This window comes from Pezoporus wallicus, unplaced genomic scaffold, assembly GCF_028554395.1.
Source record: "Pezoporus wallicus isolate ANWC-B61680 ecotype Strahan unplaced genomic scaffold, APGP_CSIRO_Pwel_v1 contig_14269, whole genome shotgun sequence".
NCBI classification, from domain to species: Eukaryota; Metazoa; Chordata; class Aves; order Psittaciformes; family Psittacidae; genus Pezoporus; species Pezoporus wallicus.
Genome location: NW_026637619.1, coordinates 20990 through 42666, shown reverse-complemented (window position 1 = coordinate 42666; position 21677 = coordinate 20990). Strand labels below are relative to the sequence as shown.

General features: G+C 67.8%; 4 protein-coding genes across 8 annotated transcripts in view; 3 read left to right on the top strand and 1 right to left on the bottom strand.

Annotated features, from left to right (window-relative positions):
• The window catches only part of KANSL2 (KAT8 regulatory NSL complex subunit 2), a 36288-nt gene that overhangs the window by 1235 nt on the left and 13376 nt on the right, over window positions 1-21677 (top strand). The window lies entirely within an intron of this gene.
• Window positions 300-4473, top strand: DDX23 (DEAD-box helicase 23). 2 transcript variants are annotated; one of them, XM_057406704.1, is made up of 17 exons: window positions 300-433; window positions 558-766; window positions 849-941; window positions 1044-1140; window positions 1240-1305; window positions 1405-1543; window positions 1627-1757; window positions 1828-1940; window positions 2021-2164; window positions 2283-2508; window positions 2593-2738; window positions 2868-3045; window positions 3126-3368; window positions 3487-3638; window positions 3753-3861; window positions 3967-4141; window positions 4218-4473. In XM_057406704.1, exons 2-17 carry the CDS (start codon window positions 558-560, stop codon window positions 4439-4441), a joined length of 2445 nt encoding a protein of 814 aa, XP_057262687.1. In that variant the 5' UTR covers window positions 300-433; the 3' UTR covers window positions 4442-4473. The 2 variants fall into 2 exon arrangements, with proteins under 2 accessions (XP_057262687.1, XP_057262685.1); XM_057406702.1 differs by having other exon boundaries at window positions 1624-1757.
• On the bottom strand, window positions 5534-10424 carry CACNB3 (calcium voltage-gated channel auxiliary subunit beta 3). Of its 3 annotated transcripts, XM_057406710.1 has the most exons (14): window positions 10263-10424; window positions 10028-10120; window positions 7807-7929; window positions 7594-7716; window positions 7396-7511; window positions 7264-7328; window positions 7159-7178; window positions 6989-7069; window positions 6794-6852; window positions 6600-6709; window positions 6369-6520; window positions 6197-6292; window positions 5966-6115; window positions 5534-5884 (listed from the first exon to the last, which is right to left on the bottom strand). In XM_057406710.1, exons 1-14 carry the CDS (start codon window positions 10302-10304, stop codon window positions 5576-5578), a joined length of 1539 nt encoding a protein of 512 aa, XP_057262693.1. In that variant the 5' UTR covers window positions 10305-10424; the 3' UTR covers window positions 5534-5575. The 3 variants fall into 3 exon arrangements, with proteins under 3 accessions (XP_057262693.1, XP_057262692.1, XP_057262691.1); XM_057406709.1 differs by lacking the exons at window positions 10028-10120; window positions 10263-10424 and adding an exon at window positions 9052-9202; XM_057406708.1 differs by lacking the exons at window positions 10028-10120; window positions 10263-10424 and adding an exon at window positions 8618-8781 and having other exon boundaries at window positions 5535-5884.
• On the top strand, window positions 11663-21267 carry ADCY6 (adenylate cyclase 6). Of its 2 annotated transcripts, XM_057406701.1 has the most exons (22): window positions 11663-11795; window positions 12479-13313; window positions 14138-14287; window positions 14380-14501; window positions 14576-14687; window positions 14754-14881; window positions 14959-15117; window positions 15634-15775; window positions 15849-15977; window positions 16363-16388; window positions 16466-16613; window positions 16987-17084; window positions 17155-17242; window positions 17320-17436; window positions 17515-17673; window positions 18034-18209; window positions 18289-18318; window positions 18701-18830; window positions 19316-19579; window positions 19982-20186; window positions 20769-20893; window positions 21133-21267. In XM_057406701.1, the coding sequence occupies exons 2-22, from the start codon at window positions 12480-12482 to the stop codon at window positions 21259-21261; spliced, it is 3471 nt and encodes a 1156-aa protein (XP_057262684.1). In that variant the 5' UTR covers window positions 11663-11795; window position 12479; the 3' UTR covers window positions 21262-21267. The 2 variants fall into 2 exon arrangements, with proteins under 2 accessions (XP_057262684.1, XP_057262683.1); XM_057406700.1 differs by having other exon boundaries at window positions 14576-14881.

Genomic DNA, 21677 nt, shown 5'->3' with positions numbered 1-21677 from the left:
CCCGGTGGGGTGGGGGGCGCTGTGGGGGGGGGGGGGGGGGTAGCTGTTTTATGGACTGTCGTTGGGGGGGGGGGGGGTGGTGTCTCTATTCCATGGTCAGTGTTATTAAAAGCTTATTTATTATCGGAAATATAATGCCCACCGACGTGCAGTGGGAGTGGAGTCCTCTTTTGGGGGGTGTCGGGGTTCAACGGGGAGGGGGGGGGGGGGGGGCTCAAAGGGGTCTTTCCCGCTCGGGAATGAGGGTCACGGGGGGGTGTCACGGTAGGGCCGGGGGGAGCCGCGCTGCCGGCGGAGGGAGCCGCGCGTCTCGGCGGTGCTGCGGCCGCGGGGGCTGCTGGGAGTTGTAGTCCCTGCGCGGAGGCGGCCTCGCCTTCCCAGCGTGCCCCGCGGCGGCCATGGCGGCAGCGGGACGCTGAGGCCCGGAGCGGCGGCGGTGGCGGTGAGCGGGGCCGGGGGTTACGCGGGGGCTGCTGGAGCCCCCGAGCGCCGGAGCGGGTCCCCGGGGCCGGGCCCTGCTCCCTCCCGGGGCCGGCTCCCTGACGCTGTCCCCGCAGATGGCCGGGGAGCTGGCGGACAAGAAGGAGCGGGACGCGTCCCCCGCAGCCAAGGAGGAGCGGAAGCGCTCCCGCTCCCCGGACCGCGACCGGGACCGCGACCGGGACCGCAAAGGTTCCCCCGCCAAGGACAGGAAGCGGCACCGGTCCCGGGACAGGCGGCGGGGGAGCCGCTCGCGCTCCCGGTCCAGGTCCAAGTCAGCGGAGAGGTGAGGGGGGGGCTCCCCCCGAAGGGCGGGGGGGTGCTGGGGGGGGGGGGCGGGGTTGGGCCATAAGGACCCCGCTCCGTAGGGATCGGCGGCACAAGGAGCGCGACCGGGACCGGGGCAAGAAGGAGCGGGACAAGGATGGGCACCGGCGGGACAAGGACAGGAAGCGCTCGAGGTGAGCCCTGGGAGGCTTGGGGGTGCCCCTGCTCCTCCAGGAGCGGCTCTGCGGGGCCCCGGCGCTGTGCTCGGTTCCTGATCCCCGGTTCTTGGCTGGAAGCTTGTCCCCGGGCAGGGGGAAGGATTCCAAGTCCCGGAAGGAGCGGGATGCGCGCAGAGCAGATGAGGAGGAGGAGAACACCCTGAGGAAGGACAAGGTGAGGAGGGATTCGGCTGGGAATGGCTCTGGGAATGTGGGAATCCCTCTGGCGAGGCAGAGCCCCCACTGGGCTGATCGGCTCGTCCCACATCTGCAGGCACAGCCGCTGTCCTTGGAGGAGCTGCTGGCCAAGAAGAAGGCTGAAGAGGAGGCGGAATCCAAGGTGGGAGCTGGAGCTGAAGCCTCCCCCCTGGGATGGGATGGATGGGATTTGAGGGGGGGGCACTTCCAGACCTGCTGTGACCCTGCCCTTCTGTCCCAGCCCAAGTTCCTGTCCAAGGCGGAGCGGGAGGCTGAGGCGCTGCGGCGACGGCAGCAGGAGGTGGAGGAGCGGCAGCGCCTGCTGGAGGAGGAGAGGAAGAAGAGGAAGCAGTTCCAGGAGATGGGGAGGAAGATGCTGGGTAAGGGGATGCCCCCCCCGGAGCCCTCCCGGCCCTACGTGGGGTTGTACTGGGCTCTGAGCCCTTCTCGTGCTCCCCAGAAGACCCCCAGGAGCGGGAGCGACGGGAGCGCCGGGAGCGTATGGAGCGGGACACAAACGGCACCGAGGATGAGGAGGGCAGGCAGAAGATCCGGGAGGAGAAGGACAAGAGCAAGGAGCTCCACGCCATCAAGGTGGGTCTGGGGTGACCCTGGGAGGGCTGCGGCGGGGATAGAACTCTGCCACTGAGCCTCTGCTCCCCAGGAGCGGTACCTGGGTGGGGTGAAGAAGCGGAGGCGGACGCGGCACCTCAATGACCGCAAGTTTGTGTTTGAGTGGGACGCCTCAGAGGACACCTCCATTGACTACAACCCGCTGTGAGTGGGGGGGTCCTGGGGCTGGGGGGGGTTCCCTGGGGGTGTGGAGCAGCTCCTGATGCACCCACCCCTTGCTCCAGGTACAAGGAGAGGCACCAAGTGCAGCTCCTGGGCCGGGGCTTCATCGCAGGCATCGACCTGAAGCAGCAGAAACGGGAACAGTCACGTTTCTACGGGGACCTCATGGAGAAGAGGCGGACACTAGAGGAGAAGGAGCAGGAGGAGTGAGCTGGGGGGGGGGGCCCAGGGGCTCTGCTGGGCCTGGGTGCAGCTTGGATGAGGGCAGGATGGTTCTAGCCTTCCCACAGGGTGAGCCCCAGCCCCTTCCTTACCCACACCCAGGGCTCGGCTGCGGAAGCTGCGGAAGAAGGAGGCGAAGCAGCGCTGGGACGACCGGCACTGGTCCCAGAAGAAGCTGGATGAGATGACGGACAGGGACTGGCGCATCTTCCGCGAGGATTACAGCATCACCACCAAGGGGGGCAAGATCCCCAACCCCATCCGCTCCTGGAAGGACTCGTCTCTCCCGCCTCACATCCTGGAGGTCATTGACAAGTGTGGTTACAAGGTGGGCAATGGGGGCTGCTTTGGGGGGGGGTCAGCGCTGGGAGGGGGGGGTTCTGTACTCATCCCCTGCCGCTCCCCTCGCCAGGAGCCCACCCCCATCCAGCGCCAGGCCATCCCCATCGGCCTCCAGAACCGGGACATCATCGGAGTGGCTGAGACCGGGAGCGGCAAAACAGCGGCTTTCCTCATCCCGCTGCTCGTGTGGATCACAACCCTGCCCAAGATTGACCGGTATGGGGGGCCAGGGACACTGCACGTGGGGGGCATGAGCCCCAGCGATCAACAGGGCAGGGGGACACTGCACAGAGGGGGGACACGTGGCACTGGGGGTGACGTGGCTGTGCCCTGCTCGTGCTGCAGCATTGAGGAGTCAGACCAGGGTCCCTACGCCATCATCCTGGCCCCCACCCGTGAGCTGGCCCAGCAGATTGAGGAGGAAACCATCAAATTTGGGAAACCTCTGGGCATCCGCACGGTGGCAGTGATCGGGGGCATCTCCCGCGAGGACCAAGGCTTCCGCCTCCGCATGGGCTGTGAGGTGAGTGCCCCGCACGGAGGAGTCCTGGGGGCTGCAGTTCACCCCCAGCCTGTGGCCACCAACCCCCCTGACTCCCCCAGATTGTCATCGCCACCCCAGGCCGTCTTATTGACGTGCTGGAGAACCGGTACCTGGTGCTGAGCCGCTGCACATACGTGGTGCTGGACGAGGCAGACCGCATGATTGACATGGGCTTTGAGCCGGACGTGCAGAAGATCCTGGAGCACATGCCTGTCACCAACCAGAAACCAGACACGGACGAGGCCGAGGACCCCGAGAAGATGTTGGCCAACTTCGAGTCAGGGAAGCACAAATACAGGCAGGTGGGTGCTGGGGGAGGCAGCGCTGTGGGTGCTGCCGTGGGGAGCAGAGGGCTGCAGGGAGCAGCAGTCCCGCTCCTGCCCCTCTGGGCCCATCGCTCCCTGCCCTGTGCTCCCATAGACCGTCATGTTCACGGCCACCATGCCTCCAGCTGTTGAGCGCCTGGCCCGCAGCTACCTCCGCCGCCCTGCCGTGGTCTACATCGGCTCCGCTGGCAAACCCCATGAGCGGGTGGAGCAGAAGGTGTTCCTCATGTCCGAGTCAGAGAAGAGGTGAGGATGGGGCTGCTGGAGCAGGAGGAGGGGTCTCGGGGGTGCTCAGGGGTATTTGTGGGTGAGGGAGCTCTGGGAGAGGCTCCTCAGCCCCGCTCTGCTCCTCCACAACAGGAAGAAGCTCTTGGCCATCCTGGAGCAGGGCTTTGACCCCCCCATCATCATCTTCGTCAACCAGAAGAAGGGCTGCGATGTGCTGGCTAAGTCCCTGGAGAAGATGGGGGTGAGCCTGGGCCGGACCCTCCCCACTCTGTGTCCCCCCTGCCCATGGGGACCCCATGGGTGGGGGGCTCCAGGCCCTGCCTGACCCCTCCTTTCACCCTCGCAGTACAACGCCTGCACGCTGCACGGAGGCAAGGGCCAGGAGCAGCGGGAGTTTGCCCTCTCCAACCTGAAGGCCGGGGCCAAGGACATCCTGGTGGCCACTGACGTGGCCGGACGTGGCATTGACATCCATGACGTCTCCATGGTGGTCAACTATGACATGGCCAAGAACATCGAGGGTGAGCTGTGGAGGGGCAGTGGGGAGCAGTGGGGGGCGCTATGGGGTGCCTGATCCTCCTCATCACCCCCTTGCAGATTACATCCACCGCATCGGGCGCACGGGCCGTGCGGGGAAGAGCGGCGTTGCCATCACCTTCCTCACCAAGGAGGACTCGAGCGTGTTCTACGACCTGAAGCAGGCCATCCTGGAGAGCCCCGTGTCCTCCTGCCCGCCGGAGCTGGCGAACCACCCTGATGCCCAGCACAAGCCCGGCACCATCCTCACCAAGAAGCGGCGCGAGGAAACCATCTTCGCCTGAGCCCGGGTTCCCCCGTGGGGACAGCGCACCCCCCCCCCCCCCGATGGCAGCAGCATCAGGGGCTGCCAGGACCTTTTGGCTGCTTTTGGTGCATCCAGGACTGCTGACAGCAGAGACTTGGTCCAAGGGCCCCCCACGTTGTCCCAGCCCTGCTTCCCACCCTCCCCATGACTGGTGGGGCTCCGGGGCCGGTTCCTCCTGCCGGGACTGGGCTGGTGCCCATCGGGGCTATTCCAGTCCCTTCCTTCCCTCCATCCTCGTGTTTTTTAGCTGCAATTCCAGGCTGCAGGAATAAACCTGGTCCCACACAGCGCCTCCTCATGCTCTCCCTGCCCTGTGTCCCCCCCATGCCCTGTGTCCCGTTCCTCCCCCCCCCCCCCCCGGCCACACGGACACAGCCCTCGCAGCACTTTCGTGTTTCTGAAACCGGTTACAGGGAAATCAGTGCTTTCTACAAAAGAAATTGTAACAAATCTCTGCCCCCCCCATCTCCTCCCTGCGAAGGGCCCCGGGGGGGGTGTTCTCATCGAGCAGCCCCCGGGGTTGGGGGGATGCTGTATTTACAGGACTCTGTGCGGTGACGTGCGGTGGCAGCTACAGGGACAGCAGGGATGGGGCAGTGAGTGCAGGCAGGGGGTGGCCCCCCCCCCGGCCATGGGCAGGGTCTGGCTGCCCCCTCCCATCCACGTCCCCAATGGGGGGTGGTTGCGGTGACCAGGACGCGGGGAGGGGGGACTTGGTGCAGAGCAAAGCGATTGGTGCAGCCCCCTCATGCCGGGGGTCCCATGCAGGGGTGGGGCACAGGCTGGGCCAGGGGAGGGACAAGGGGGGGGCACCTTCCCCTTCATTTGGGTCTGCTGCTCACCCTGACCCCCCTCATGACCTGGCCCCTGTGCCCATGGCAGCGGATGTGGGGGGGGGGAACTGAGGCAGGGAAAAGCTGTGTGGCTGAGCCCTGGTCCCCGGGGAAGGGGCAGGGGGGTCCTCTCGCCCACCCCACCCCCTGTGCTTATGGCTGAAGACGTCCCCCCGAGGAGGCCCCCGAGAGGGGGGAGATTGTCTGAGCACCCCCAGTGCGGGGCTGGGGGGGGGCCGCTTCCCAGCCGGGCCCCCCCCCTCCTTCCCTGCCTTCCGCTAGTAGCTGTCCTTAGCCCAGGGCCGGCTCCGCTGCCAGTTCCTGTCGTGGTTGCGCTCGCTCTGGCGCTCGGGCGTGCCGGGGCCCTGCATCCCGCTGTTGTGGTGCCGGTGGGGCTGGTACAGGTCGGGGTAGGGGTCCCCGAACTCCTCCTCCTCCTCCTCCTCCTCCTCCTGCAGGTGCCGGGAGCCGCGCTGGGACGCGACGCCCCATGGCCGGGGCGAGTTGTCCCCAGCATCGTCCGACGGCATCAGGCTCTCATGCTCCAGCGGTGAGTGCTCCCCGCGCTCCCCCAGCAGCTGCTGGCTCTGCGGGCACGGAAGGGGCTGGGTGCGTGGCCACAGCCCCACTGGGGTGCATTGGGGTGCACTGGGGGTGCACGGTGGTACCTGCAGCCCCGGCAGCCCCGGGGGCGATGGAGCGGCGTGTGCAGCGTGCGGAGGGTGGTGCGTGGCGCGCCAATAGACCTCCAGGTACTCGGCCAAGTGCTCGCAGGCATCCTCCAGCTGGTTCTCATCCAGGATCACATCAAACAGCTCCTGGGGGGGGGCACATAAAGGGGTCAGGGGGGTCCGGACCCCGCCCCTTGGGCTGTCCCAGTGGGGGTCCCATTGGCTCACCGGGGGACACTGCACCAGTTTGTCGGCTGCCATCATCTGCACGTTGAGGTGCTTCACTTGGGACTTGCCGCGGGACTTGATGAGCCGCTGCAGGACCTGAGGGGGCACAGGAGGCTGGTGGCATCATAGGGGACACCCGGGACCCCACCCCAAACCCGCGGGTACCCCCCACCTTGGGTGAGGACACCTTGACATAGACGATGATGGGTGCCAGGGAGGTCTTGGCCAGCTGGGCCGGGTGGTTGATGGTGTCGGCGTCCAGTACCACAAGCTGCAGGGACTTGGCCAGCTCAAAGATGCGCTCGATCTCGCTCTGCACCTCGGCTATGGGGGGGACATGGGGGGGGGGGCGCATGAGGCTGGGCTGGTCCCTTTGGGGTCCCTGCAACCCAGGGGCGCTCACCGATGCTGGAGCGGGTGGTGGAGCGCTCCAGAATCGCCTGCTTGCCCAGGTTGTTGAGGATGGAGCGCTTGGCCAGGGACAGGTCAGCCGTGATGTGGGTGATGGAGATCCTGGCGGGGGGCAGAGGGGTGGCAATGGGGCCAGGGTGTCCCCCTATGGCCATGGGGGGGGCCGGGGCAGGGGCAGGGCCTCACCTCCCATCGAATCTGTGCTTGAGGAAGTCGAACAGAGCTTTCTGCATCATGTCCGTGACCTGCGGGAGCACCGGGAGCCGCAGATGGCACCGGCAGCAGGGCCCGGCCCCCCGTGGGCACCCCTGGGCCCCACCATCTGCCATGGGGTGGGCAGGGAGGGGACAAGGGGCTCAGGCCCCCCCATCCCCCCAGTACCTCATATCCTTTCAGCGAGGGCCCCACCAGCACCACGGGCCGCATGGAGGGGACCACGTCATAGGGTGGGATGTGCTGTGTCTGGGGGGGGACATCAGTGCTCTGCACCACATAACTGGGGGGGTGGGGTGTGTGTCTCTGCCCCATCTCCTCCCACCCCTGGGACTCACCTGCTTCTGCTTCTGCTTGGCTTGGGGAGAGAAGAGGCAGGGGTTGGTGACAGCAAATGGGGAACCGTGCGTGCCCCCCCCCCCCAGGCCAGATCCGGCTCTTACCTAAGGAGGGGGGAGGCGATCGCCGGCTCCCGCTGTCGCCGAGGCCTGAGGCGTTGCCAGCTCTCCTGCGGGGGGGGCAATGGGGGTCAGTGAGGTTTGGGGGGTCCCGGTTTGGGGGCATCCGGTCCTTACCTGGCTTTCTGCTCCTGCTTGAGCCTCATGGCTTCCAGGCGCTGGGGGCTGGGGATGAAGGCGATGTCCCCCCCCTCCTTCACTAGGCGCCCAATCCACCAATCATTGCTGTATTTCTGGGGGGGGGCAGAACACGGTGAGGCCTCGGGGGGGGGGGGCCTTGGCCCTGATTTCCCCCCCCCCAGACCCCCCCTTCACCTCCTTGATGTGCAGGAAATCTTTGGCTTCGAAGTTGATGGCGGCTCCTTGCACCGGGCACTCCTCGTCCAGCGCCCCGCAGTAACTGACATTGGTGCGCACGGCAAAGGCGACCGGCTTGTGCTGGGGAGGGATTAAAGGGGGGGTTCACCAGAACCCCAGACCCCGCCGAACCCCGCAATGTGCCTTCCCCCCCCCCCCCCCCCCCCGTACCTTGGCCCTCTCGAGCTGCTGCTGGGCCTGGTTCTCCACCTCGCGCCGGGCGCCCTCCCGGTCCTCGTCCAGGGACACGTCGGAGTCCAGGGACGGGCGGCTGGTGTAGGAGTCCGCCGAGCCCTGCGGGGCCGCGGCTCAGTGCGGGCCGGCTGCGGGGCCCCGGCACAAGGGACCCCACGAACCCCGTCCCAAAGCGAGTCCCAGCGATCCCGGGGGGACCCATGGGGGGGACCCCGCTTGTGTCGTGTTCGCAACCACCCCGCCGGTGATCACCGGTTCCTGCTGTTAAGCTGCATTCAGATATTTATAGGCCCCTGGATGTGGCTGCGCGCCCCCCCGCCCCGCGCATCCCCCCTCGATCGCACCGGGGGTGCCCCCCCCCCGACCGCAGCAATATGGTTTCCCAGTAGGCACCCCCCAACATGGCCTCCCCAGCACGCCCCCCCCCCCCCCCCCCCCCATCATCGTCACCACTCCCCGGAGCATCCTTCACCTCCCCACCGGTAACAGCATCTCCCCCCGCCCCGCAGCCCCCGGCCCCGCCGCCCATGGGGGGTCTGGATCACGAACATTCTCCCCCCATCACCCGGTTCCCCATCACCCGGTTCCGGTCCCGGCGGCACCTGCCGGGGTTTGGGGGGGGTGAGACCGGTTCCTCCCTGCGGTGAGGAACAAAGGGGGCGGCCGGACCCCCCCCACCGGGCCCAGGCCCCATCCACAGGCACAGCCCCCAGTGCGCAATCACAGCCCCCCCCCAACCCCGGGCACGGGCCCCCCGCCCCGGTTGTGCCGGTACCGGGGCCGGTACCTCGTTGAGCAGGAAGGTAGCGCTGGAGTCAGAAAACGACATAGACGGGGCGAGCCGAGCCGAGCCGCCCGCGCCCCCCCGCGCACCTCCGGTACCGGCACCGGCTCCGGTTCCGGCTGCGGCTCGGGCTCCGCTGGCCCTGCCCGCTCCGCGCCGCCGCCGCTGCCGCCCCTCCCCGCCCGTCCCCGCCTCCGCCTCCCGCCGCCCCCCAGGGGCGCACGGAGCCGCCCCCGCTGGCTCAGCATGGGGCGGGGGGGGCGTGCTGGGGGTCGCGGCTACCCCTTCCCGGTGGGACCCCGGTGCAGCGGGAAGAGCCCCGGGGTGGGCTGAGGGGGGGTTGCGAAGGGGGCAGCTCCCGGCCGGAGGGGGCTGCGCGGTCCCCGCAGGCCCCGGCCGGGGGTCCCGGGGCTGCTGTGTGGGGGTCCCCCCGCTACCTCCATGCTCCGGTGCGGCGGCCCCGTCCCGTCCTGCCCCGAGCCGGCGGCAGCCCCATCTGCAGGGCGAGCCCTGCGGCGGGGCCGGAGCCGCTCCCGCCCCCCCGCCGCGCCCCCCCCTCCCGCCCCCGACCAGGGGGGCAGCGGCGGGCCCCGGGGGACCGGTGCGACCCGCCCCGAACCGCTCAGCGGAACGGGCACCGGTGGGACCGGCCCGGGATGCGCGGGTCGGGCCCGGCGGGGCGGGGGATACGGGACCAGATGCGGGCACCGGGCACCGGCCCCGGTACCGGGCAGCGCGGCGGGGCCGGCCCGGGCCCTCTCCGAGGTGCTGAAGGGGCCGCGACGGGCGCGGGGCTGGGGCCGGGTGTCCTCGGGGGACCAGGACAGGAGCGGAGCTGCAGGGGGTTCCCGGGGAGGGAAACGGGGGCTCGGGACCCCCTGCACTCCCCGGGGGCCGCCCTTGCCGGAACCCACCGGGGCCTCCCGGGTACCCACGGCCCCGCCGGTAGTGGAGGAGCGCTGGGGCCGGAGTGAACCGACGGTGAGGTAAGACGGGGGCTAGTGTCCGTGCCCTCCCCGGTGTCGATGAATGGACGGGGCGGGGCGGCCCAGCGGGACCCCCCCCGTTCCCCGTTCGCTCTCCGCTGCCTCAGTTTCCCCGGGCGGATCCCACCCCCCCCCCCTTCCCCCCCCCGGCAGCGCCGGTGCCCGCGGCCGGCCCGGCCCTGACGCAGCACTCGCTATTTTTAGCCGCGGGGAGCGGCTGTTGCGATGCCACCGGCGCCCGGTGCCGGCGCCCAGCCCCGGTTCCCGCCGGTGCCGCGGCTGGGGCGGGGGAGCTCGGCCTCTCCTCCCCGGTCCGAGCCTTAACGCGGAGCCGCAGGGCTGCTGCTCCCTGGAGCGAGCCACGGCGGGAGGGGGGGCCTGGCGGGGCTGCCCCACCCCGGTGCCGGTGCCGGGGCGGGCCGCTCACCTGCCTGCGGAGGATGCTGGAGGTGGTGTCGGATGAGGTGCTCCCATCCGAGCGCTTGAACCGGCTCTTGCGCTTCGGGAGCCTCCGGGGGCTCTGAAGGGGGAAGCGGCGGCAGCCGCCTGTCAGTCCCGGGCGGCACAGGGCGGCGCGGCCCCGGGCTGCTCTGCGGGGTAGAACCGAACCGAACCGGGCCGCAGCGGGCCCGAGGGGGGCGGAAGGGCCCCGGTGCGCTCACCTGGAAGGATCCGGGAGCCGCGGGCTGCGCCGGGGCGGACATCCCGGGCGGCACCCACCGGAACCCCCGGGATCCCGGCGGGGCCGCACCCGCACCCGACCGCGGTTCTCCACCGGGAAGGGCCGCGCCGCCGCCGCCGCGCTCCGCATCACACGGGGCCGCCGGGGGCGTCCCGGCCGTCCCCGCCCCCGCCTGCCCGCCCCCGCGCCCATCACCGTGTCGTCCGGCCCCACGGCCCCCGCAGCCACCGGCGCCGTGTGCGTTTGTGCGGGAGCCGGGGGAAGCTCACCGGGGATAGACGCAGCCCGCACCCCTCCGTGTGCGGGGGGACCGGCACCGGCAAGGAGCAGCCCCGGGGCCGCCGCGCGTGGTCGGGGGTGCGGGAGCCCCGAGTACCGCATCCAACCAGGATGGGGCATGCGGGGGCCCTGCCCCGCGTGGGGCAGGCCGGGGGTAAAAGGCGGATGCACTCGCCCCGCGTCCCCGCCGTGCCCCGCATTGGGAGCACCGGTACCGGCCCCCCTGCTGTCTCTGCCCCCCCCCCCCCCGCGACGGAACTTCCGCGTGCGGGCCCGCGGGGACTCGCGCCCGGCGGCGGCTGCTAATTAATGATTAATGATTAATCTGCGCTCCCCGGGGCCCGCCGCCGCCGCGGAGGGGGAGGGGGGAGCGGCCGGGGCGGGGGGGACCGGGAATGGGGTGGAGGCAGCGTCGGACCCACGGACAAGGGGGGCAGAGAGGACCCCGATGTGGGGGTGCCCTGAGCACAGGGCCCTGATAGGGGGGGATTGCGTGTGCACGGGGGGGGGGGGTGCAAGAACGTCCGCGTGAGCGCACGGGTGTTTGTGCACGCGTGTGCGCGTGCAAGGGTGCGTGCGCGTGCACGCCACGGGTGCCCTGGGGGGGTGCGCGGGTTCTTGTGCAAGGAGATCGATGTGCGAGGGGACCCGTGTGCAACACAAACACGCGTGCAACGGGGCTGCCCGCGTGTGCGGGAGCGCGCAGCCGCGCAGGGCGGGGGCGATGTCTGCGTGTGCAAGGGGCACACGCAAAGGGCTGGGTGCGTGTGCACGGGGAGGGGGGGCAGCGCGTGTGCGCGCTCCCGGCGGGGGGTGCCCGGCTGCGCGTGCCCCCGTTGTCCCCGCCATGTCGGTGTCTGTGTGTGTGTGTGCGCGGCCCCGGGGGTGCCGGTCCGCCCGCGCGCGCGCCCGCCGCCCCCGTGCGCCCGCCCTCGCCTCCCCCGCCGCACCGGGGCCGCACCGGGGCCGCCACCGCCACCGCCGCTGCGCCTTTAAGGCCGCGGGCCGGGAGCGCCCGGGAGCGGATCCGGGTGCGGGGGGGCGGGCACCGGCCGGGGCAGGGCCGGGGCCGGAGCTCGAGCTCGGGGCTGTGACCGGCACCGGGGCCGCTACCGGAGGGGGCCCGGCCTGGGCGCGGGATGGCGCGGAGGGGCTGCGGCGCTGCCGCCGTGTAGGAGCGGGCGGCGGCGGGGCCGTTCCCAGGCGCGGGGCCCCGCGGGCGGCGGCGGCGGAGGTGAGCGGGGCCGGGCGGGAGCGCCGGGGGCGGCGGCGGCGGCGGCGGGAGGCGGCCGCGGTGACGGCGGGCACCGGGATCGAGGCGCTGCGCGGGGACCGGGGCGGCGGCGGGGGGGGGCGGCATCGGGGTGGGCCGCGGGGCGGCGGGAGCGGGGCGGCCCCTGGGGTGACCGGTGCGGCGGCCGGGAGGAAGCTGGCGGGGCCGCGGTGATCGGGCCGGGCTCGGCGGGGGTCCCCGGACCGTGTCCGGAGCGGGCGGGGGGGGAGGCGGCCGCCGCCGGGGCCGGCCCTTCCCGGTGTCCGTTCGCCCGCGGCGGGGAGCGTGCGCCACGTCCTGGCCGGTTCTCGGTGCCCCGGGGCCGCGGTGCCCGGTGCTGCTCCTTGGCCTCCGTTCAAGACAAACAGGGCCGGGACGCCGGGGACGGGTCCAGCTTTGCCGCAGGTCACAGCACCGGGGCGGCCTCCGCAGGGCCGGGCTCCGGGCACCAGGCACCGGGAGCAGCCGTTCCCGCGGGGCCTGTGGGGCCGGGGTTGGGGTCAGCATTCCCCGGGGGGTGGGCGCGATGTCAGGGTGCGGGAATCGCTTCTTCCGCGGGCACCGGGGTCCCTGTCGGGTGTCGGGGGGGGGGGGGGGGGGGGGGGGGGCGCGGAGAGCTGCTGACCGCCCCCCGGCCCCTGCAGCATGTCGTGGTTCAGCGGCATCCTGGTGCCCAAAGTGGACGAACGGAAGACAGCATGGGGGGAGCGCAACGGCAAGAAGGGCGCCCGGCCTCGCGCCAGCCTCTGCAGCCCCCGCTACATGAGCTGCCTGCAGGATCCTGAGATGGAGCCCCCGGGCCCCCCCCGGGGGCTGCGCTGCACTTGGCAGGAGGACCACTACGGCAAGAAGGGGCCCGCGGGGGACCCGGCGCTCAAACCGGTTGATTTGGGCTTGGAGGATGGAGAAGCCAAAGGGCCAAAGGGTGCCGGTGGCGGCTGCGGGGGGCGACCATCGGCAGCCGGGTGCTGGCAGCGCCTGCTCCAGGTTTTCCGCTCCAAACGCTTCCAGTCGGCCAAATTGGAGCGGCTTTACCAGCGCTACTTCTTCCAGATGAACCAGAGCAGCCTGACGGTGCTGATGGGGGTCCTGGTGCTGGTGTGCGGGGTGATGCTGCTCTTCCACTGCCTGCCCGGCACCCCACACGTGCCGGTGGCCGCTGCTCTGGCCACTGCCATGGCCTTGTTCCTGCTCCTCATGGTGCTCTGCAGCCGCAGCGCCTTCCCCCAGGACTACATGTGGGTGGTGAGCTACGTCGTGCTGGGGCTGCTGGCCGGGGTGCAGGTGCTGGGCACCGTGGCTGTGGCGCCCCAGAGTGCGGCCGAAGGCGTCTGGTGGAGCGTGTTCTTCATCTACATCACGTACACGCTGCTGCCGGTGCGGATGCGCGCGGCCGTGCTGGCTGGGGTCCTCCTCTCCTGCCTGCACCTCGCCATTGCCTGGCACCGCAACACCAACGACCCCTTCCTCTGGAAGCAGGTAGGGATGGGGGGGTGGGATGGAGGTCACCATCACAGAGCATCCGAACTGGGCTTCTCTTCACTTGGACTCTTTGCACATGGAACATTCTGGATGCAGGAGGGATGCCCGGGGGGTTGGGGGGGTCAGCGTCCTGTGGGGTGGGGGCTCCTCATCCCGCTGGCTCTGCACAGAGCCACCATTGTGGGCTGCACCAGCACCCACAAAGCCCCTGTTGTGGGGCCAGCAGGAGCTCCTTGGGGGGATGCAGGGGTATGGGGGGGTCCCCTTGTCCCCAGGGCTGGGTGCTCCCCCCTCATTGTATGAGGCCACCGGTTACTCTTGCCCTGCTTGGCTAGGGCTGGCAACACGTGCTGTCCCCATGGGCATGGGGCAGGAATGTGGTGCTGGGAACAGAGGCCATAGGAGGGGAAGCCCCCCTCTAAGCGGGGTTAACCTCACGCTGTGGCCCTGCTCCCAGACCACTGGAGCACTATAAATATCCTTGGCCCTGATCCCTGGGGACAGGGACCGGGATGGGGGAAACCACAGGGCTCCGGCTGCAGCCGTTTCCGCTTCCCGGCCCTGCCCCGGCTTCCTCTGCTTCTGAGGGCCCGGCTGCATCCGTACCCCGTCCCAGGTCCTTGCACCCCTTTCCCTCCTGTCCTGGTCTTCTACAGCCCGGGGTCTCCCATGTTCACCCTTGCCTGGTCCCCTGTGTCCCTGCATCCCTGCCTCCCCCTGCTCCTTTGGACCAGCCCCCCTATATCAGAGCCAGGCTTATGGGGTGCAGAGGAGGGTGGCAGAGCTGGGGGGGTCCCTGCTGAGCCTGTGCCCCCCCCCAGCTCATCGCCAATGCCCTCATCTTCCTCTGCACCAACGTGGTGGGGGTGTGCACCCATTACCCGGCCGAGGTGTCACAGCGCCAGGCCTTCCAGGAGACTCGTGGCTACATCCAGGCACGGCTGCACCTCCAGCGTGAGAACCGGCAGCAGGTTGGTTGGGGGGGTCGTCCTGGGGTCCCCGAATGGAGCTGGGAGGGTTCCTCAGGCCCCCCCCCCGGTAATGGGGTGCTGCTGGGCTGCAGGAGCGGCTGCTGCTCTCAGTGCTGCCCCAGCATGTGGCCATGGAGATGAAGGAGGACATCAACACCAAGAAGGAGGACATGATGTTCCACAAGATCTACATCCAGAAGCACGACAACGTCAGGTATGGGGGGTTTGGGGGGGGTCATTGGGTATGGGGGGAGGGATGCTCTCCATGCCACGCTCTACCTCCTGCAGCATCCTCTTTGCGGACATCGAGGGCTTCACCAGCCTGGCCTCGCAGTGCACGGCGCAGGAGCTGGTCATGACGCTCAACGAGCTCTTCGCCCGCTTTGACAAGTTGGCAGCGGTGAGTTATGGGGCTGGGGGGGGGCTCAGAGGGTCCATGGAGCCCCCCAGTGACCTCCCTGTGCAGGAGAACCATTGCCTGCGCATCAAGATCCTGGGCGACTGCTACTACTGCGTGTCCGGGCTGCCGGAGGCGCGCGGGGACCATGCTCACTGCTGCGTGGAGATGGGGGTGGACATGATCGAGGCCATCTCGTGAGTGGGACCTTGAGCCCCATCCCCGGGCCCGGTGTCCCCGTGCTGGTGCTGAGTGGAGCCGGTGCCGCCCGCAGGCTGGTGCGCGAGGTGACGGGGGTGAACGTGAACATGCGCGTGGGCATCCACAGCGGGCGCGTGCACTGTGGCGTTCTGGGGCTGCGCAAGTGGCAGTTCGACGTCTGGTCCAACGACGTGACCCTCGCCAACCACATGGAGGCGGGGGGCAAGGCCGGGTGAGGCGGGATGGGCCGGGATGGGGAATGGGATGGGGAATGGGATGCGCTGGGTTTGGGGTCAAGATTAGCTGCGATACGGATTAGGATGCTCTTCTTTCCTGTTAGGGTGGTGAGGCACTGGAATAGGTTGCCCAGGGAGGTTGTGAATGCTCCATCCTTGGCAGTGTTCAAGACCAGGTTGGACAGAGCCTTGGGTGATATGGTTTAGCGTAAGGTGTCCCTGCCCATGGCAGGGGGGTTGGAACTAGATGATCTTAAGGTCCTTTCCAACCCTAATGATTCTATGATTCTATGAGATAGGCACTGGGATGGGATGGGATGGGGCACGGGATGGGCTGGGTTTGGGGTCAAGATGGGCTGGCATATGGATTAGGATGCTCTGGGATAGGTTGGGATTGGGGTCAAGATGAGCCAGGATTGAGATTGGGATGAGCTGGGACAAGGATAAGGCCCAGGATGGGTGATGTGGTGCAAAGAAAGGGATCTCGGCGCCTTCATCCTGGCCATCACCAGGCGCATCCACATCACTTGGGCCACGCTGCAGTACCTGAATGGGGACTATGAGGTGGAGCCAGGCCACGGGGGCGAGCGCAACGCCTACCTCAAGGAGCACAACATTGAGACCTTCCTCATTGTGGGCTGCAGCCAGAAGCGAGTGAGTTGGAGAGGGTTTGGGGGGAGCACCCCACACTTGGGGGTCACCCCTCATGGCTGTGCCCCCCTCACAGAAGGAGGAGAAAGCCATCCTGGCCAAGCTGCAACGCGCCCGCGCCAACTCCAGCGAGGGGCTGATGCCACGCTGGGTGCCCGAGCGCTCCTTCTCCCGCACCAAGGACTCCAAAGCCTTCCGGCAGATGGTGAGCGGCCCCGGGGGGGGCGGGGGCACTGGCCCCGGGGGGGCCCTGTTGTGGTGGGATTGGCTGCTTGATGCCTTCCTGTGGCTGCTGCTGGGTGCCCGCAGCCCATGGTCCTGAGGAACCCCCCCCGGGGTTCCCCTTGTCCTCAGCATCCTTTGGGGACCCCCCCATCTTCATCAGTCTCGGGGACCCTCAGGGCTCTCCCACCCTCACTGGTGTCAGACATTGACACCCCTATCCTGGGGGATAACCCCTGCAGATCCCCCCATTCCAACTCTGTCCCCCTTCCGTGGGGACCCCAGGGTTTGCCCCATGGCCCTGTCATCCCTGGGGGTCCCTTCATCCATGCTGGTGTCCCTGAGACCCCCGCATTGTGTCTCTGCAGGGCATCGATGACTCCAGCAAGGACAAGTAAGCATCCCTGTGCTGGGCAGTGGGGGGGTCACAGCTGGCTCCTCCGTGGGGTCCTGACCCACCGCTGTCCCCAGCCGTGGTGCCCAGGAGACCCTGAACCCCGAGGACGAGGTGGACGAGTTCCTGAGCCGTGCCATCGACGCACGCAGCATCGACCAGCTCCGCAAGGACCACGTCAAGAAGTTCCTGCTGACCTTCCAGACCCCCGAGCTGGAGAAGAAGGTTCCTGACCCCTGAGAGCCCCCTTCCCAGCCCCTCATCTCCCCTCCATCCCCTTCTCAGCTCCTCATCTCCCCCCCATTCCCTTTCCAGCCCCTCATCTCCCCCTCATTCCCTTCCCAGCTCCTCATCTTCCCTCCATCCCCTTCCCAGGCCCTCATCTCCCCTCCATCCCCTGCTACAGGGAACCACCCTGGTACCCTTCATCCCCTCAAATCTGTGCAACCCACTCAGCCAATTGGCTCCATGTTCCCTCCATCCTTCCACCTCATCTCCATTCTGTCCCCTCTGTGTGCCCCCACGCATCCCATCGATCCCATCCTATCCCATTGATCCCACCCTGCATTCCGCCACGCTCACCCCTCTCCTCCTGCAGTATTCCAAGAAGGTGGATGACCGCTTTGGTGGCTACGTGGCCTGCACCCTCCTTGTCTTCTGCTTCATCTGCTGTCTCCAGATCGTGATGTTCCCCCAGTGAGTGCCGCAGCCCCCTAGACCCAAAACCAGCCCCTGACCCCCTGGTGCTCACACCTTCTCTCCCCAGCTCCCCACTGATGCTCGGTGCCTACATCAGCATCTTCCTCCTGCTCGCCACCATCCTCTTTGTCTGTGCCATCTACTCCTGCGTCACTGTGAGTACAGGGCTATGGGGGGGGTGGTCGGGGGGGGGCTCTGCTGTGTGTGACGGGTCCTGCCCCCCACCCCCCAGCTCTTCCCCACCGTGCTGCAGCGCCTCTCACAGAGCATCGTCCAGTCCCGCGCCCGCAGCACCGGCATTGGCGTCTTCACTGTCCTCCTCGTCTTCATCGCTGCCTTCATCAACATGGTGTGAACCGGGCTGGGGGGGGCCTGGGGGAGCTGCGGGAGGGGGGTCACCCGCTCACCCCTCTCCTGTTCCCACCAGTTCTCCTGCAGCCGGGCGGCGCTGCGGGACTGCGCTGCCCGGGAGCTCAACGTCACCCCTGAGGCCGTGGGGCCCTGCGAGCTCCGCACCCTCAACGTGGCCCTGGGAGCCCCCCCGGGGCTCTGCCACCACCAGGGGCTGGTCTGCGACTTCCCCGAGGTGAGCACCCATGGATGCGGGGGTCCTGTGGCTGCGAGGCGCTGTCGGGGGCACCCATGGGTGTGGGGGCCCTGGGGCTGTGGGGCGCTGTTGGGGGCACCTATGGGTGTGGGGGCCCTGTGGCGTGCTGTAAGTGGCACCCATGGGTGCAGGGTCCCTGCAGCTGCGGGGTGCTGTTGGGGGCACCCATGGGTGTAGGGTACCTGCAGCTGTGGGGTGCTGTCAGTGGCACCCATGGGTGCAGGGTATCTGTGGCTGTTGGGTGCTGTCAGTGGCACCCATGGGTGCAGGGTACCTGTGGCTGTGGGGCGCTGTCAGTGGCACCCATAGGTGCTGCTCCATGCCGCGGTGTCCCCGCAGTACTTCAGCTACAGTGTGGTGCTGAGCCTCTTGGCCTGCTCCGTCTTCCTGCACATCAGCAGCATCGGGAAGCTGCTGCTCATGGTGGCCATTGAGGCCTCGTACCTGGTGCTGGTGGAGGGGCCTCAGGCTGCTCTCTTCGACAACGCGGACCTGCTGGTGGTGGCCAATGCCCTGTGAGTGCCCAGTGCCCCCCTGGGGGTCCCCACCCCGGTGCTGGGTCCCCATCACTGACCCCAGCTCCTCTCCCCACAGGCCCCCCTTCAATGGGACCCAGGGTAGATGGTGAGTGGGAACCTGGCACCAGTGGGGTGAGGGTGGGCAGCAACAGGACAGGCCCTGGGGGGCTGTGTTGTGAGGATGGGGGAGATTTAGGGTCCCCAGGGTGGGTTCAGGGTCCCGGGGGCAGGTTTGGGTCTGTTGGGCAGGTTTGGGGTCCCTGAGGCAGGTTTGGGGTCCCCGGGGTGGGCAGGGGGCAGGTTTGGGACCCCTGGGGCAGGTTTGGGTCCCTGGGGTGGGTTTGGGGTCTCTGGGGAGGGCAGGGGGGAGGTTTGGGGTCCCTGGGGCAGGTTTGGGTCCCTGGGGCCGGTTTGGGGTCTCCCGAAAGGGCAGGGTTCAGGTTGGGGTCCCTGGGGCAGGTCAGTACGTGACCGTGTGGTGCCCGCAGCGCAGCGCAGGGGAAGGTGCCGCTGCGCATCGTGACGCCGGCAGTGCTGGCGCTGTTCGCGCTGGCGCTGTACCTGCACGCGCAGCAGGTGGAATCCACCGCGCGCCTCGACTTCCTCTGGAAGCTCCAGGTAGGACCCGGGGGTGATGCTGTGGGGGGCACCGGGACTGGAATCAATCCCAGTCCTGGGACTGATCCCATCCCCAGGAATGATCCTGATCCCAGTCCCTGAGCACTGGGACTGATCCTGATCCCGATCCCGATCCCATCCCAAGGAGTGATTCCCATCCCCTGGACTGATCCCAATCCCATCCCCAGGACTAATCCCCATCCCTGGAAATGATCCCGGATCCAATCCCTGGGGATAATCCCCATCCCCATCCCTGTGCCTGATCTCATCCCCATGCCCTGGGAGTGATTCCACCCCAGGGCCCCAGGATCAAACCTATCCCTGTGTCCAATCCCTTCCCCATGCCCCAGCACTGATCCCATCCCAGCACCCCAGGACCAATCCCATCCCCATGCCCGATCCCATCCCCGCACCATGGTTGGCCTTCAGGCCATGGTGCAGCTCCAGGGCCACAGGGCACTTCCCATGAGTGCTGTGCGCCGCAGGCCACGGGTGAGAAGGAGGAGATGGAGGAGCTGCAGGCCTACAACCGGCGGCTGCTGCACAACATCCTGCCCAAGGACGTGGCCGCGCACTTCCTGGCGCGGGAGCGGCGCAACGACGAGCTCTATTACCAGTCCTGCGAGTGCGTGGCCGTCATGTTCGCCTCCATCAGCAACTTCTCTGAGTTCTACGTGGAGCTGGAGGCCAACAACGAGGGTGTGGAGTGCCTGCGCCTGCTCAACGAGATCATCGCTGACTTCGACGAGGTGCCCCCGGCGGCACGGGGGGCTGCAGGGGGCAGGGCTGGACCCCACAGGGGTGGTGTGCAGGGGATGGGATACATGGGGTAAGGTGCAGGGAATGGAGCTCACAGGGATGGAGCTAACAGGGGTGGGGTGCTGGAGATGGAGAGCACAGGGATGGGGTGCAGGGGATGATGCTGACAGGGGAGGGAGCACACAGGGATGGGTGCAAGGGATGTGGTGCAGGGGATAGGGTACAGGAGATGGGGTGCAGGGGATGATGCTCACAGGGGATGGAGCACACAGGGATGGGTGCAAGGGATGTGGTCCAGGGGACGGTGTGCAGGAGATGGGGTGCAGGAGATAGTGCACAGGGGGACAGAGCTCTCGGTCCCAGGTGCCATTGCCCCACCGTGCCTCCCCCAGATCATCAGTGAGCAGCGGTACCGGCAGCTCGAGAAGATCAAGACCATCGGCAGCACGTACATGGCGGCCTCGGGGCTCAACGCTGCCACGTACGACCGCGAGGGCCGCAGCCACATTGCGGCGCTGGCCGACTACGCCATGCAGCTTATGGAGCAGATGAAGTACATCAACGAGCACTCCTTCAACAACTTCCAGATGAAGATCGGTCAGCGCCACGCAGGGCCCCTACACACGCCTGCCCCGTGCACACACAGAGCTCGCACCCCTTTTAATACACCCTTTATAGACCCTTTATGCGCTCCTGTATATACCCTTTATACCTCCCATTATATGCCCTTTATACCCCTTTATACACCCCTTGTATGCCCTATATATACCCCTTTCTACACCCCTTATACTCCCCTTATACAGCCCCTTATAAAGCCCTCTATACACCCCCTTATATAGCCTTTATTCACCCCTTATACACGCCCTTATATACTCCTTATACATCTCCGTATATACCCTTTATACACCCCTTATACACCCCCTTATAAAGCCTTCTATACACCCCCTTACATACCCTTTATACACCCCTTATACAGCCCCTTATAAAGCCCTCTATACACCCCCTTATATACCCTTTATATACGTCTTATACAGCCTTTATAGATCCCTCTACCTTTGCCATTGCACATCCCTTTGCCCCCCCGAGCACTCCCAAACCCTTCCTCACCGCCTTCCCTTTCCCTGTTCCCCCTTCCTACCCCTTTCCCCTCTCCCCCCCACTGACCCCCTGTCCCCATAGGGCTCAACATGGGCCCGGTGGTGGCCGGGGTGATCGGGGCTCGCAAGCCCCAGTACGACATCTGGGGCAACACCGTGAACGTCTCCAGCCGCATGGACAGCACCGGCGTTCCTGACCGCATCCAGGTCAGCGGGGACCCTCGTGGGACCCCCATCACATCATTGCCCCCCATCACCCCATTGGCCCCCATTGCCCTCCATTGCCATCACTGCATTGCCCCCCATCATTCCATTGCTCCCATTGCCCCCATCACCCCATTGCTCCCATTGGCCCCCATTGTCCCCATTGCCCCCCATCACCCTATTGCTCCCCATTGCCCCCCATGATCCCACTGCCTCCCATCACCCCATTGTCCCCTCTTTAGGTGACCACGGACCTGTATCAAGTGCTGGCAGCCAAGGGCTACGCGTTGGAGTGCCGGGGGCTGGTGAAGGTCAAGGGCAAGGGGGAGATGACCACGTACTTCCTCAATGCCGGCCCGGGGGGGAGTTAGGCCCCCCCCCCCCCCCCCCCCGTGAGGGAACCCCCAAATCCCCCCATTAAAACTACAAAGGGAGAAATGGACACAAAGGGGGGGGGGGTGCCCCCAATGTGGGTGCTGAATGGGGGGGGTTAAGGTGCAGCCCCCCCCCCGACCCCCCCATGTGCCAAAGGATGGGCCCCCCCCCGGGGCTTTGAGGGGGGGTTGGGGGTGCCCCCGTCCACGTGCCAAACAAGTGCCGCCTGCAGGGGGGGGCAGGGCAAGCACCGCCGTGACTCCCCCGCCCCCCCCAGCCCCGGGGCTGCCAATGGGGGGGGGGCGCCCCCCCTTTTAAATGCAAAAAAATCATGAAGTGACTTTTTTTTCTTTTTTTTTTTTTTTCTTAATTTTAGCGATTTGGGGGGGCCAAGCACCGGGGGGGGGCACCG

Coding starts and splice junctions, on each gene's coding strand:
- DDX23 (XM_057406702.1), top strand. CDS start 558: ATGGCCGGGGAGCTGGCGGACAAGAAGGAGCGGGACGCGTCCCCCGCA. Junction 1,758..1,827: donor AGGAGCTCCACGCCATCAAG/GTGGGTCTGGGG, acceptor TCTGCTCCCCAG/GAGCGGTACCTGGGTGGGGT. Junction 2,165..2,282: donor GAGGAGAAGGAGCAGGAGGA/GTGAGCTGGGGG, acceptor ACCCACACCCAG/GGCTCGGCTGCGGAAGCTGC.
- CACNB3 (XM_057406710.1), bottom strand. CDS start 10,304: ATGTCCGCCCCGGCGCAGCCCGCGGCTCCCGGATCCTTCCAG. Junction 7,512..7,593: donor ATTTCCTGCACATCAAGGAG/GTGAAGGGGGGG, acceptor GCCCCCCCCCAG/AAATACAGCAATGATTGGTG. Junction 6,710..6,793: donor AAGCACAGATTCGATGGGAG/GTGAGGCCCTGC, acceptor GCCCCCCGCCAG/GATCTCCATCACCCACATCA.
- ADCY6 (XM_057406700.1), top strand. CDS start 12,480: ATGTCGTGGTTCAGCGGCATCCTGGTGCCCAAAGTGGACGAACGGAAG. Junction 14,882..14,958: donor GACATGATCGAGGCCATCTC/GTGAGTGGGACC, acceptor TGCCGCCCGCAG/GCTGGTGCGCGAGGTGACGG. Junction 17,243..17,319: donor CCATCTACTCCTGCGTCACT/GTGAGTACAGGG, acceptor CCCACCCCCCAG/CTCTTCCCCACCGTGCTGCA.